This window comes from Pelecanus crispus, chromosome 2 (assembly GCF_030463565.1).
Source record: "Pelecanus crispus isolate bPelCri1 chromosome 2, bPelCri1.pri, whole genome shotgun sequence".
NCBI lineage: Eukaryota > Metazoa > Chordata > Aves > Pelecaniformes > Pelecanidae > Pelecanus > Pelecanus crispus.
This window is the reverse complement of record NC_134644.1, coordinates 40,552,210-40,567,059: the sequence shown is the minus strand read 5'-3', so window position 1 is coordinate 40,567,059 and position 14,850 is coordinate 40,552,210. Positions and strand designations below refer to the sequence as shown.

Genomic DNA, 14,850 nt, shown 5'->3' with positions numbered 1-14,850 from the left:
ACAAAGACAGACTTTGGTGCGTAGTAGGGATCTGAGAGACATAACCAAGGAACCATGAGAACAAACCAAGGGAAGTACTTGAACATAAAAATGTTGACGTTACAACCAGATTAATTTTACTGGAAGATTGTGTGACTTTGTGGTTAAAGTGCTTATGGCTGAATCTTTCACCTAATTTTGGTTTGTTTTGCATTCTTCAAAAGGAATGTGGTAACCCCATAGATTGGGCACTGCTACTAAGATTAGTGGGTTTGTGCCTCAAAATTATAGGGGAACCACTTCCAGAGCATCTTCTTCCCATTTTGCTGCTGGTCAGAATTCCAGGACCTGTGATAAAACACAGTAATATGAGTCAGTTCTGGTAAAAGTCAATCAGGAAATTAACAGGCAATCCTGATTTTTCATTTTTCAAGCAAGTAGCAAAAAAGGAAGGTCTAAAGTTCAGCTGATGGAATGCTTTCACACAGCTTCCTGGAAAGCCTTGTAATTGCTAGTTAACTTGCTTAAAAACAAATGGTCATTTACTTTATGTGTATAAATTGCAACTCATAGAGGCAAATCTAATTGGCTCTATCAGGCTTAGTGGTTTCTTTAATAAAAGCTGCTTATCAGTGCACTCTAAAATGCTTTAAACACAGCGTTTTTCTGTTATTTAAACTTCTAAAGTTCATTTACATAACAGAGGCCTGGGGGAAGTTCATGTACTTGGATACCAGAGTGAGGAGTGCTGGATAACTGCCTGCAGACATAGATGAAGTAGACTTGAGTGATGACAGTAGTTTCTACACACACATGACAACGAATTGTATAAAAGTGGATGGATTCAGGATTAAGTTAGATTAGAGATTGAAGATGAACAGTTAATTTTTATTAGCATTTTACAGTTACAGGAAGAACAGGTTTAGATGTCAAAAAGCTCAGTTAAGATTTCTAAAAGTGTATTAATTAGAACAGTTATGTTAAAACGCCATGAACGTGCCCATGCTATTAGAAGAATATTTGCTAAGAACATCTGTAAGACGCTATCAGTTGCAGTTAAATGTTTATGATTTAAATCCTAAGATTTTCCTGTGCTGCAGGGAAACAGAACAGCTTTTTCACTCATACACCAACTAGTATGAAACAAGCCAGGGTAGGGAGGACAGAAGAAACCAGGGGCTGAGGCCTTCTCAGCTCCTTACTTTTTTCTAGTCTTTTGTGGCAGCCTATCCATCTCTTCATAGTCTCTTTATTCACTGATTAATCCTCTTCCAAATTAAGGTAATATTAGCATACTTTCTTTAATTGGTTGTATCATATTTCTTTGTTCTGGGGGCTGGTTTTCTCTTTGGCTTAAAGTACAAATACATTATTTTGCTTATTAGACTTAAAAGCAGGGTTAATATCTTCTTTCCTCCCTTGTCCTTGGAATGTCCAATGAAGTGAAGATTTCCAGATTTGTCAGTAGTCATAAATCTGTTTCTTCCTTCTGCCAACAGTTTAATAATTAGTCTTAAAAAGAGTTTTAAAGTTCACTGATAACAATTGTTTCTTCTTGCTTATTGACCAGATAATTATAAACCAAAATATAACACAGTTGCAAATTACAATATGTAAACCACGCAGAGTTACACCATATATTAAATGTATTCAGATTTTGCTAGAAAATTAGAAACAGCAGCTTGCTCGGTCCTTGAATGTTCTTATGTTGAAAAATAACAGTTATTTAAATTTTGAGTTCAGTAACTTGTGGGTGTTTTTCATCCAACTCATGTCATTGCTGATTCTGCCTGTAGTCCCAGGTGTAAACTGATCCTGCCTAGTGATCTAAAGTGATCATAGGACTTCACCCTTGCTCTCTTCTACTGAGAAGTGGAGACTGTAGCAGCAAGCTACAAATTAATACCACTGCAAATGGAAAGGATGTAACAGTTGGGGTCTCTCTTTCCTCTAACAGCAAGTCTCCAATCAGCAGTGTGAGAAGATGAGAGTGAGAAGGGAGGAAGAGTCAAATCTAAGGTTATATTTTGATGCCTTAACAGAGTAATCACAAGCCTGCTCATTTTTAGTTGTTTTGAACTGCAGGTCTTTAAATGCCTGGCATTCTTGTATTTGTTTTACCTTTCTGTCTGTGAATTTCCTGCCTTTCAAGCTTAAAAAAAGCCAGTCAACCAACCAGAAAACACTGGCAGTACTTAAAGACAAAGCAGATGAAGCAAAATGTGAGTTGCTTGAAAGAGGAAAACAGGCAGGTTTTTAGAGAGTCAGATTGATTGTCTGTGTTATGTTCGCACTGCCTCTGACAGAGATGAACCAGTGATGCAATTGGCCAATTATAGTCACCTTATCCATTGAAGTGGCTGGGATTTTTATCATCCATATGGAATTATTTTTCTCTGTGTGTACTGAAGGTGAAAAAAATCAGGAGGAGGGAGGAATATACATACAAAGCAAAGGCAAACATTCAGGTCACGTGCCACATAAAGCCACGGATAGCGAGTTTTCCTCATTGAGAGCAACAGCAGCCTAAAGGTTAGTTTCCTAGATAAGGGGGATTTGTAGTTCAAAGACAACAAGGGGAAAATTGTTGCCCGCTAGGAAAGCTGTCATGGTAAAGTAAGAAATGTTCTCCCATATACTTCTTGTAAATCAGAAGCAAGAACATCAAAATAGCCTTTTGTCAACCGAGCTACATCAAATATTTATACAACCCAGTGAAAATAGCTTTTTGTGCACAGTAGGATACCTTAATAAAAAATGCAGTGGTAATGGAACATCTTCAGAGGAAGGACAGTGCTTGTAACCTTTGTGTTCAGAGCCTTTTCTTTAAGAAAGAGTGAAGTTATATCAGTTCAAGAGTAGAGATTGGGAAATGATGCCACAAACAGCAAAGCCAAAATGTTTTCTTTTATTGGCATTCCTTACTGCCCTGTTGGAAATGAACTAACATTTGGAGTTACTAAAGGCCTTTTTAATGTAGGCTAAGTTCCAGGAGCTAAATCTTGTTAAACAAGAGATTACCAAAAGAGAATACAACTGCATCATAATCAGGAAATACCTTGCATGAGAAGCAGTGGAAACTGGAAGGACCAACTCACCATCTAAAGCTTTAGATGTCTGATCTTTGTAGACAGGTTAGATAAGATTCAGCTGAAAAATGTAGGCAGGGCAGACCCTGCAGGTATCTGTGTATGAGTTGTCACCCAAAAGTGCCATTATAATCAGTGGAGATCTAGGCCTAGACCAATATAGTCAGTAGGATTTGTGTTGTGATCTACATCAACCTATATCAGATATCTAAAAGAGATCAGATAGATTGGAGTGGGTGATTTAGTGACAGTAGACCTAGATAAGACTGGATACTCAGTGCCTCCTTTGCATTAGTCTTCAAGGCCTCTGAGCTTAGAGGCAAGGTTCAAGGAGGTGCAGGACTAGCAGCAGTGGATGAAGATCACGACAGGGATTGCTTGAGTTCCAGAGATCAAATGGTCTTCATCCAAGGGTGCTGGGAGAGCTGGCTGGTGTCATAACAAGGCCACTCGTAGGCATCTTTGAAAGGTCAGGGAGGTCAGGGGAGTTTTTGAACACTTGAGAAAGGCAAAAGTTGCACCCATCTTTAAGAAAAGGCCAAAAGAACAATCCAGGGACCCTGCAGGATGGTCAGCCTCACTTCATTCCCAGGTAAATCATTGAATGAGTCCTCCTGGAACACATTTCTGGACACATGAAGGAGGAGAAAGTGATTTGGAACAGTCAACATAGATTTAACAAGAGTAAATCATGCTGGATGAAACTGATTGTCTTCTGTGATAAAATGACTGGATTTGTGCATGAAGGGAAAGCAGTAGATGTCATTTTGGGTGAATTCATCAAGGAAGTTTGACAGTGGCTCCCACAATGTTTTTGTATCCAAGTTAGGACCCTGCATCCTAGATGGGAGGACAGCTGGACAGGTAAAAAACTGGTTGCATGTCTAGGATCAGAGGGTCATGGTTAATGGGTCACACTTTACCTGGAGTAACAAGTGGCGTACCACAGAGATCTATCCTGGGACCTATTGTGTTTAACAGCTTTATCAGTGATGCAGAGGAGGCAACAGGGCTTGCTTTTGTCAAATTTGCAGATGATCCCATACTCAGGGGTGCAGTTGATGCACTTCAGAACTGGGCTGCTGTCCAGAGGGAGCTGGGCAGACTGGAAGAACGTGCCAGCAGGAGCTTTTTGAAATTCCACGAGTACAGATGTCCTGCCTCTAGGAAAGGAGAGGCCTTTTCACTAATCCAGGCTGGGGACTGCCTGGCTGGGTAGCAGCTCTGTTGAAAAGGTCCTGAGGGATGTTAGTAGGCAGCAAGCTGAAGATGAACCAGCAGTATGCCCTGGCAGTAGAGAAGGCAACAGCGTATCAGGCTGTAATGACAAGAACATAGCCAGTAGATAAAACACAGTGACTATCCTCCTCTACTTGGTGCTCATTAGATGGCATCTAGACCACATACTGTGTGCAGTTTTGGGCCCTCCCCCAAAGGGAGCAAGGAAGATGTTGACAACCTGGAGCTAGTTTAGCAGAGGACCAACAAGATAGTCAGTGCCTGGAGCACTTGTCCTGTGAGGAAAGACTGAAGGAACTGGGTTGTTTCAGCCTGGAGAAGGGACGGCTTTGGGGGACCTAACAGGGCCTGACAGTGCCTATGTGGAGACTGTCAAGAAGATGGGTCTAGGCTCCTGACTGAGTTATATGGTAGGAGGATGAGAAGAAATGTGCATAAATTGAAACAAGAGGTCCTGGTTGGATATAAAGAAAACTTTTTCATCATGAAAACAGTCACGCTCTGGAAGAGGCTGCCCAGAAAGTTATGCAGTCTCCATCCTTGGAGATTTTCAAGGTGCAACTAGATAAAGCCCTGAGCAATGTGGTCTGCACTTGTATTGAACCTGCTTTGAGCAGGAGATTGGACTGGAGACCTCCTGAGGTCCCCATCCACCTGCATTATTCTATGATTCTGTGAAACTGGGTCCTGAATGAAATAATGCTTATTTGTCTCCATCAATTGTAAAGAGAGTCTTGGATGACTAACTCAGCTGTAGACCTCTATATCATAAATATCTAATGTTAGATTATGTGAATCTCACCTAGTGGGCCAGCTCTAGAGTGTGTGACTGTAGACCTAAGTTGCTGCAGACTCAGGACTGTCTGTCTGATAAAAGTATTGCAGGTAGACTCAATGCATCTGTCCACCTTCTTGCCCTTCCACACCTCAGTGTAAGAGTTTCTTTGAAATTCCTGCTGATCCTGACACCACAGCATGGGTTTTGTGTGCCTTTTCTCCAAAATATGACCCCATTAGCTCTCTTTGTGCTGCTTTCTCCTTTCCTCCCAATTATTCTCAGCAGCCCAAATGCTTCACATGCGAAGGAATTAATGATCCAATTATTCTTTCCTTTACCTCCCCCTTTTGTCTGAAGAGTAGTAGATGAGCTGTAAAAGGGAAGATGTACAGTCAAGGTGTGAGAATTGGCAGATATGCATTCACGGTACAAAAGTTTAAATGTGGCACAACAGGTAGAGAGGAAACTTGGTTATGGTTAAGGGGGAAAATCTTAATAAGCATCATCAACCAGTTTCTCTTACAGAGTTTTTCACCAGCATCACTCTGTTGAGCACACACCGATATGCAGCAGCTGTCTCCCCTTCATCATTTTTCCCCTTCCAGTTTTCTCATTTTATATAGGTTTCTTTCCTGGCCAAAAAAAATAATGGATCTTAGGGTTGCCTGGATGTAGCATTCAACAGTAGTCATTGTACATCCAACAAGAAAGCACAGTCAAGTTTATCTGCTGCCTGTAGGGTCTCACGAGCTCAGCTATTAGTTTCTAAAACTTTACATATGTGCCATAATGTTCACATACGTGGAAGCTGTGAACTGCACGAGTGGAATGCGCAGCAGAGTGAAACATAAAGGATGATTTACGAGTGAGTGTAAACACACTCATGCTGATTGTGTTTTGATCGCTTATTAATTAGCTGGCAAATGCGTGGGGCGAGCTCAAGCTGCAGTTGTGCCAACAGAGCGACACTGCATTTCATTAAGAGAGTTCACGATACAGGAGCAGTGCACCGGCGCTGTATAAAGCTTCCTGGCAAGACCTGAGTGTCTGTGTCTGTTAGGGATCTGCAGGTTCCTGCTTTCAGCCTTAGTTGCTGTTCTGTCATCCCTGCTTTGGAAAATTAAAGGGTTATTTATACATTATGCATCCTAAAATAGATACGGGTATGGGTTTGGGTGTTGGAATGTGATGCATTGCACAGAAGTTGAGTTGGTTCCCACTTGGAAATATAGGATCTAATGAAATATGATAATTAAATCTTGTACCCATTTGTACGTGGCAAGCTTCTTCTCCCTATGTTTTCTAACCTGTAACCCAGCTACTTAGGGATCTGGCTTGTTATTTCACAACAAAAATGTCTGTTCTCCTCACTTGGATGAGAAATCTGTCTAGATGACAGGAGTTACTGCTTTGTAGTCCAGCTCATCCTCCTTGGAGCAATGTGTAATACTGGCTTGCTGTAGTGGTGAGGAGTCTTCATCTCTCCTTATTCTAAACGGAGTTACAGGAAACCTGCCTGGGAAGACAGTCAGTGTGAAAGTAGACAGTATATTTTTCTACTCCTTTGAGTCTCCCAACAGAATCGCAAGGAGAGTCCCTAATAAGTGGTTTACAGCTTTTTTCCCTTCACAACCAAACTGAAAAAAAAATACGCTGTGTTAGTTTAGATAGAAGTATTTGCATCTGCACGCTTACAACGTAATGACTTGATTGAAACTGCAGCAAGAGAGAGTAGTGGACTGTGCAAACAGAAGCAAAGGGGCGTGCAAAAGCTTGACACCTGCAGCAACAGTCTTGCTATAGTGTGTTTGTAGATGTAAGCCTCCCAACTGCAGGAGTCTGGTTTGTTGTGGGCAAAGCCCACAACAAATTTATTATTTCCAGATAATAAATTGAATTTACATCATATAATGACATTGCAAGAGGTTGACTGATACTGTGTCTGCAAGAGGTAGGAAGCCTCTTAATCTTCTTCACTGCCTCCTTTGTAGAAATTGGTTCTGAGTTTGATACATGTTTTCCCTTGGAGGCAGTGATGCCTTCCTGCTGGCATTTCTTGACCTCATAACATCCACCAGGGAAAGCAGGAGGACCTGGTGAAACAGCTAAGCAGGCTTATCCAGAAGACTCTCCTGTAAATTCAGGAATCTGTTGGTTTGGCACGTGTGGTTGCATTTCAAAGCCATATATCATACCAGTGCAAGGAACATAGTTTTCCTAAAAATGTAAAGAAACTATCATGCAAAATACAATGCTTGGGAAGGGGATGAGCAAGGTCTTTATAATCAGTCATACAGGGTAAATGTATTATTTAAGCTAGAAAGGCTGAAAAACATTCTTTGTGACAATGTGAGAGGAGTTGTCTGTGTTCGTAAAGAGTACAGTACTGCATATTTACAGTATTTCTAAATATAATTCTATTGTTTTATCATTTAGCTTATTTTAGCAAAGAAAGGTAAGTCCTTTTTTTTCCTGTTATTCTGATTCTGTTCTGTCATGGAGCTGACAAAATTTGAGTTCTTGCATATGGGAGCAATTGCTGATTATCAAGTAAACGGCTAAGTTGAAGGAGAAAGTGCTGCTCAAGTAACTTTAATAGTATGTGTTGTCTGAAAAAAGGCTGAATGTGCTGGGAATGCAAATGAGAATAGAGAGCCACTAAACCAGATGGTCAAAATGCCTTCGTAAATTGATTAAATAGTTATGAATGTATCTTTTCTTTCACACCATTCGGTTATGCCAGATCATCCTTAGTCCATGTAGATCACTGTAACTGCAACAGCTGATCCATATCTAGGGTTCTGAGTTGGGTGAATGAATGAGTATAGTCATTAATATCAGTGTACCTTCAAACCCCCTGAAAATTGACATAATACATGGTCTTTAGCCCTCAAAGTGTGTGTGTAACTTCAACTAGGTAAGCAGTACTGCTGAACTGAGGACTGAATTAATTTTGCCTGCTCAAAATGAGAGAGCTGTGTTTTTTGAGGACAAACTCTGCAATAATGGAGTGGACAGTGAGGTTTGCTATTAGAGAGTAGGATTGCTCTTAAAACCTGCTAGAGACGTTAGTCTCATTCATTTAATAGAGCTAGACTATCAGAGGAAGGTGTTTGCACTTTTTTATTAACATCCTTGGAAGAATTTGTGATTAATAAATTCAAATGCCTCACTACACATGGAGTGTCTTCCATAAAGCTTACAGATAACCCTGTGTTTTCACAGATTCTTTACATGGGACAATGGATGGAGTCTTTCTCTTTGAAGATGTTGCTGTGGAAGACAGTAAAACCATGCAGGGCTATGATGCAATTGTTGTAGAGCAGTGGACTGTCCTGAAGGTATGTGTGCAGTTTTTCTTCTTTGATTTTTTTGTAAATCAGAACACTCCAAGACAGACTCTCTGAGGCACACTGTCATGTACTGATCTGTGCTTCAACAGTCCCAGACAGGCCACTGAGGTAAAGGGATGCAACATAACAGTTAACACCAGCTAACCGCACTCTAGGTTTGTACGATGCACTTTTGATTTTGGTAATCTCTGTGCCTTATTGTGGGGGTAAGAAACGTGAGTGGTGGTGAGCAATGAAACTCGGGGCTATCTGTCCCAAAAATACAGATGTCTGCTAGATTAACTGTAAAGAGGATCTCCATTGGTTGTCAGGGCAACATGATCACACAAGTCACTGTAGCATTGCATTTCTAAAGAAGGCAGCCTTTTAGGTAGGCTTAGCTGCAGTAGGAATGCACAGATAACTGTCTTTGCTTCTGTCTGACCCCCTTCATATGCTGAAAGAACTGTATATTCTGGCTAGGTCCCTATAAACAAACCATGTGTGTCATAGATTGTCTTTTTACTGATCTGAGTGCACACTCAGATGAGAAATGCTGCTTAGATCACATCAGTCAGTACCGATTTTCCACAGCAAATTTCATACACAGGTAGGTATTTGAAAAGCTGGGGTTAAAATTCTTTGTGACTTAAAGCAAAAAGATCATGGGGGAAAAGAAGATACTGTTGTGTAACTCTTAGAAGTTTTTTTTTTTCTTTTTGTTTTATTTGATTACTCTAGTCTGCCAGAAGTAGATGTTATACATCTATGAAGGCAGTGCCTGATGTTTTCACTTGGAATATATTGTAAATGGTGTAAAATCCTAAGAAAGACAAGTAAGGCACAAACATGCCAAAAAGATGGATTAAGGGAAAATGGGACAGATGCTAGACTAAATGTGTAAAATTCCAGGAGACTAGGATTAAGAGTTTGGTTATTAGATGATGACTTTGTAGTGTAGCAAGAAATGGCCATATAATAATGGCTAGAAACTTCTTGACGAACAGTGTAATGCGTTAATGACAGCTTTTCTTGTGCTAATGTGCATCTGAATAAATGGCTCCTATATTACATTTGATGTTATTCCAGTTATTGCAAACTTGTCTGTAAGTTATTGTTCATTTTTAGGGTCAAATTGTGGTGTTGCCACTCAGGAGCAAGGTTTTGGGATAATGACAGATGGTTCCATGAGTGCATTAGGTCAGTGCTGATCCAGAAGGCAAATGTTAAGAAGCTTTAATGTTAACCGTATGTTAAAACCTGATAGGAAAGGAATAGAGGGTGAAACAGCAAGCATATACTATTACATACTACTGTATAGGCCATGCTTTGACAGCACTTTCTTTCAGAAGGTTATGTTAGCAACGTAAATGTTCAGAGAAGAGCAGTGAGGATGATATAGACAGGTTCCATATTAGGAAGACTTTACATGGTGTGTCCTTTCAGCCTAGAAAAGAGAAGAGTTGCAGGGAATGGAATAGGTAGAGGTCTCCTCAGTCACGGCAGGCATGTGAATAGGGATTGAATGTTTGCCATCTCTTCCAGTGTAAGAACTAAGGGTTCTCAAATGGCACTAGTCGGGGCCAGGTACAAAACAAACAAAGAGGAGGTAATTCAGGTAATTCTTTATGCAGCAGGCAGCGGATCTGTGGAACTCCTTTCTGGAGAATGCTGTGGGTTCAAGAAGTTTAGATGGGTTCAGGTGGAAGTGATGTTGTTTTTTCCTCTACCATATCTATCTCTGTGTTTATACAAGCATTTTAATTCAGATCAGGAGTGCGTTTTTGAAGTGTACCCCCTGATCCTCCCCATTTAATATGCCTTTACCTCACACCACAGAATGTTCTCATATTGCACAAACTGGATTCCTTTCAGTAGAAACTAAACCAGACATGCTGAGAGGAAGTACATAAAATATTTGGGGCAGGTATCCTACATGCTTGCCCCGATATATTACTCTTCTTTAGGTGTCACTTAAGCCCTGTTGGAGACAGCTTTCTGAGTTAAATGCATTCTTGGTCTGAAGCAGTTTGGCTCTTAGACAACTGGTGAAAGGTTCTCTGTCTCAGGATATTGCAACAAAGTCATGCATAATGGCCCCTGTGCAAGCCTTAGTTTGCTCTGTGTGGCACAAGAAAGTTTGTCTCAAGCCACATGACAAGGACAGCATCTGATACTGGCGATCCTGTGATGGCAGAGTGGTGACCAAAACACTGTGGCACAGCAGAAGAGTATCTTCTAGAAGGGACCCTTGAAGTGTTAGAGTCCCAGTAGGTGGAGTATCATTTGCCTTCAATTCTAGCAATTCCATGCTGGAGACACAGCTGGTCAACAGATTAAGGAATCAACCTCCCAGTGCCATCTGGTGTGTTAAGAGATGCTGAGTGCTGCACACCATGTCTGTGTGAGGGCTAATGTGGAGAATCTCTTGTTCCAGGCATAAGATTTGGTATGTGCAATTTCAGAAACTGACTGATAGCATATACACAGCTTGCCAGTATGATCAGATTATTTTCTGCTGTAATTTAAAATTTGGATGCTGGGTGTTCTCTGGCAATTTTGCTCTTCTGAGATGAAGTGCCTCTCTTTTGGGGACATTATGAACGTGTTACCCGCCAACCTGAAAGTGGAAGAATATGGAGAAGAAAAAGGCTCCCGGAGGAAGGAGGTTGAGGCATTGGGTAACTCTTGCAAAGGTCTTAGGCATTTAGAGGATGAGCAGAGCTGACCACCTCTGTTGTCTTCTCCTGACATTTAAATAACTGCCAGGATATTTCATGCCTCATGCTTTCTGAGACATAACAGGCGTAGGTAGGTAAAGTCATTGAATGAAAGAAATCCTAGAAGCTGGGGGATCTGTAGGTACTGGCCCAGTGTCGCACCCAGAAGACCAAGTTGCCTCTTTGTTAAACCCTGTCGGAATTCACCTTTATTTACCATAAACATTGAATAATGCAGTGGCAGAGGAAGGGACTGTAAAATGGGGGATGTAGAAGGAAGGAGACAGAGTTCAGTAGTGACAGAAGATGTCCGAAAGCCAGTAAAGGCTTTGTATCTCTTATGAGTACTTCAAAATGTAATTATCACAGAGGTAATTATGGAGCAGTGGAATGCCTCATTAATGTAGATTCTCTTTTTTTTAATATAGGTTCAGCTCTGATCTAGATTAACCTTTTCCATTTGTCGTTTTGATTTGTACCAAGGCAGTGGAAGAAGCCCTGATGGGTAGCATGACATAAATGTGTATAATGGATACTTATTTTAAATTTGTATCAGATTTGATTATCTGGATGAGCTATGGACTTGTTCAGATGTGGTCAGAACTGAATGTGAATTTATTGTTCTGTATCCCAGTTAAGAAGAAGAAACAAACAAAAGAATCCCAGCCACAACAAAAGAAAGCTGTTTTAAAAAGGGAAGACATGTAGCATGTATTGATGCCCTTAGTAATAAAAAGAGAACCTTTCTAAATGAAAAGGTAAAGTTCTGCTGTTTAACCATAAAGGCAGAAGAGAGGGATTAGCACACCTCTTAGCAGAGAAAATGCTGCCTTTTTAATTACTAAGGCTAATAGAGAAAACAAGCTGAACAGTGTGATGCACTCGGTATGTGTGTAAAATGTCAGTTTGTAGAGGATGTAAAGCTCGCAGCTGTCACAGTATGTGGTCCCGCCAAGCAGCAGACAGGATGTAATAGCTCTGAGTAATTTAACTCTTTTCTTCTCAAAGTAGAGCTGTGGCATCCTCTGCAAATGACCACAGGACTTCTAATGACAAAATGCTGCTCTCATCCCTATCGCTTTAACTCTAAAAATGTCAGGGCACATTATTTGCACCACAGCCTCTGAGATCTGGCACTGAAACTTGTTTGATGGTTTTAATTCTGCCTGCGTAGGCAAATGTGGGTAGACAGTTCTGATTAATCAGAGCCTGCATGATTTCCCTCTCCCCAACTCTAATCTGTCACCTTCTCTTCCCCATTACCCAAGACAAAAGAGCTAATGCTGCCTTTAAAGTTGAGTGCTATAACATTTATTTTAGATTTCTGCATTGTTCTGCTTCTAAAGCCTTGTTCGTTCTGAAAATATTGTCCTTAATTCACAGGTATTTTCTCACTGAAAATCTTCAGCTGGTGATTCATCACTTCTTTTTTTTCTGTTATATCATATCTTTGGTGTACTGACATGAATTAAAATCTCAAATACATCATGGTGTTGCCATTTCCCTGGCAGAACTGAATGGGGTCAGTGTCCACCGCAGACATGGTAAACCTTTTAAAGTGGAACATACCAAAGGATTTAAAGAATGATCTCTGCTGAGCCTAGGTTGCAAGTTGCCTTAATGTAAGCCTTGAAACAAGCTCCCTGGAAATGAGGATTTGATTTGTCTGTAAATCTGATTTAGGTCATATGTCAGTTAAGTTACATTCTGCTTTCTCTAGCCATGGGAGAAAGGCGTGACCAGGTCAGCAAAGGAGCTGATGGCCATGGGCATGACATGCAGTTGTGTGCGTGACCCTCTTTACCACCCAAAGGACATATATGTTGCCTGGGTGTGATATTTCAGCATTTTGCCCCTTGTTGCTTTTCAGGAAAAGCTGAGCAAAAACCTTCAGGAGCCTGTTATCTTCAAGAAGTTTTTATAGTTCTTGTTTCTTTCTTTTATGTAAGATAGGAAAGCAGCATATATATATATATATTTGTCTACTGAACTCGGTAGACGTATGCTCTATACAGGATTAAAAGGCACAGGCTAATCTTTCTTTGGTTTTGTTGATAAATTTAGTAGTAAAATCTAGCAATATGAATTTGGAACTTTCCTGATACTTGCGGTATTGAATGTCTAACAAAGCAAACACTTCTTCCATGTGCGTAAAGGGCACTTAAAATAAACAGGCAGAAAAGCATAGCATTTAAAAGTCTGAATAAAAAAAAATCACTTCCTATCTGTCATGGTTTGCTTAGGTTTGTGACAAGATCAGAGATAAGAATTAGTTCTCTGCTCACCCCTAAAATCTTTCAGGAAAAAGCGAGTATACCAGATCTGAACTTTCCACTTAAGAACAAGCTGAGGAAGAGTATTTCAGTCCTCTTTTATACTTCCTGAAAAACCACACAGGGCACAAATCATGTTTCTTTTCCCCAGCAGGTCACCTTTAGCCAGACATTAGTGCCCTGGCTAATGCCTTGACCCTGTGCTGCTGCCAGGCAGGTTTGGGAGGGGCCTCAGCGTTTTGAGGCACACGGGAAGCAGGTGCTGGGACACCCTAAATCGCATACGCAGCCTGCACGTAAGTGAAGGGCAGTGCCAATGTTTGCTCTCCTGCTGCCTGAACCGGTGGCAGTAGAGGGGTCTGTGCTTCAGCTGCGTTTCTCGCATGGAAATAGATTATTAGTTCCATAACGGTGCAGTGGTGCACAAAGCCTTTTTGCAAAAGCCAAATTTTGCTCAAGAATAAATTATAACCAAAGGAAATTAAGCTGGGGAAGCTGCATGGAGATGATTAAGCTGTGTGTGGTAAGGCACCCTGGAGTATACAAGTTCTCGGGTAGTGTTTTTCTATGTTGGGTTTTTTTCCCAAAAACAGTTGATGGACAAACAGTAAAATCAGCGCTCCCCTTAAGGTACAGTACACAAGTGTTGCAGGAACTGTGAAACTAAAAATGCCAGAGTTATTTACGAAAATGTGCTGATGGATTGCTAGATCACATTTATTTCTTGTGTTCTGTGGCCAGTTATGTGGAGTTGTCCTATCACATATATGTTGCCTGTGCAATACTAGGTTTAACCCATTTCATAAGATGCTTCCGTGCTTCCTTTGTGGAGAACCCTCCGTGTCAACATCTTCAGCTTGTGGAGCTTTTGCCACCTATCCTGTGCTTCTATAAATACAAAAATGTGTTGCTATGCAAATGTGCTTCTGTGTTACAGGTGCAGGCAATATCAGGAGCACTCAAACGTTTCTGTTAGTTTATACATATGCTAGAAAGTAGGATTTGCATCTGCAGAAGTCACTGAGAGAAGTGGGCTTTGTGGGCACAGGAAGGTTTTTCGGTTGCTTTTTATTTTACCCTAGATGTGGAGACAGATGTGAACGCTACTCAGCAGCCTTTGTGTGTATTGAAATTGTGACTGGATACATCTGAATTGCAGAAGAACTGTCTTAACAGGATGCTACCCCATATAGTGTTACAGCCTTATTATATTCTCAGAAGTGTTTCACAGTGCATGAATTCACATATATTAAGTAATCATAAATAACTGTAAATTACATATGCCCAGAATAATGAGCAAAAAGCCTGTCTGTGGACTGCATTTTATTACTTTTTTTTCTATTAACTTTCCACTGAGGTCCCAATTTGGCAGCTAGTCTGCACTGGTCAGTGACCCATCTGCTGCCAAAAGTCACCGGTGGTTTCTAAGAGTGCAGGAGC

The 14,850-nt window shown here is 40.8% G+C and overlaps 1 protein-coding gene across 1 annotated transcript in view; it reads left to right on the top strand.

The window, feature by feature from the left end:
* RFTN1 (raftlin, lipid raft linker 1) overlaps positions 1 to 14,850 on the top strand; it is a 103,345-nt gene that overhangs the window by 78,411 nt on the left and 10,084 nt on the right. The window contains exon 7 of the mRNA XM_075706037.1: positions 8,311 to 8,426. Within this exon, the coding sequence (XP_075562152.1) occupies positions 8,311 to 8,426 (116 nt within the window). The remainder of the gene's footprint in view (positions 1 to 8,310; positions 8,427 to 14,850) is intronic.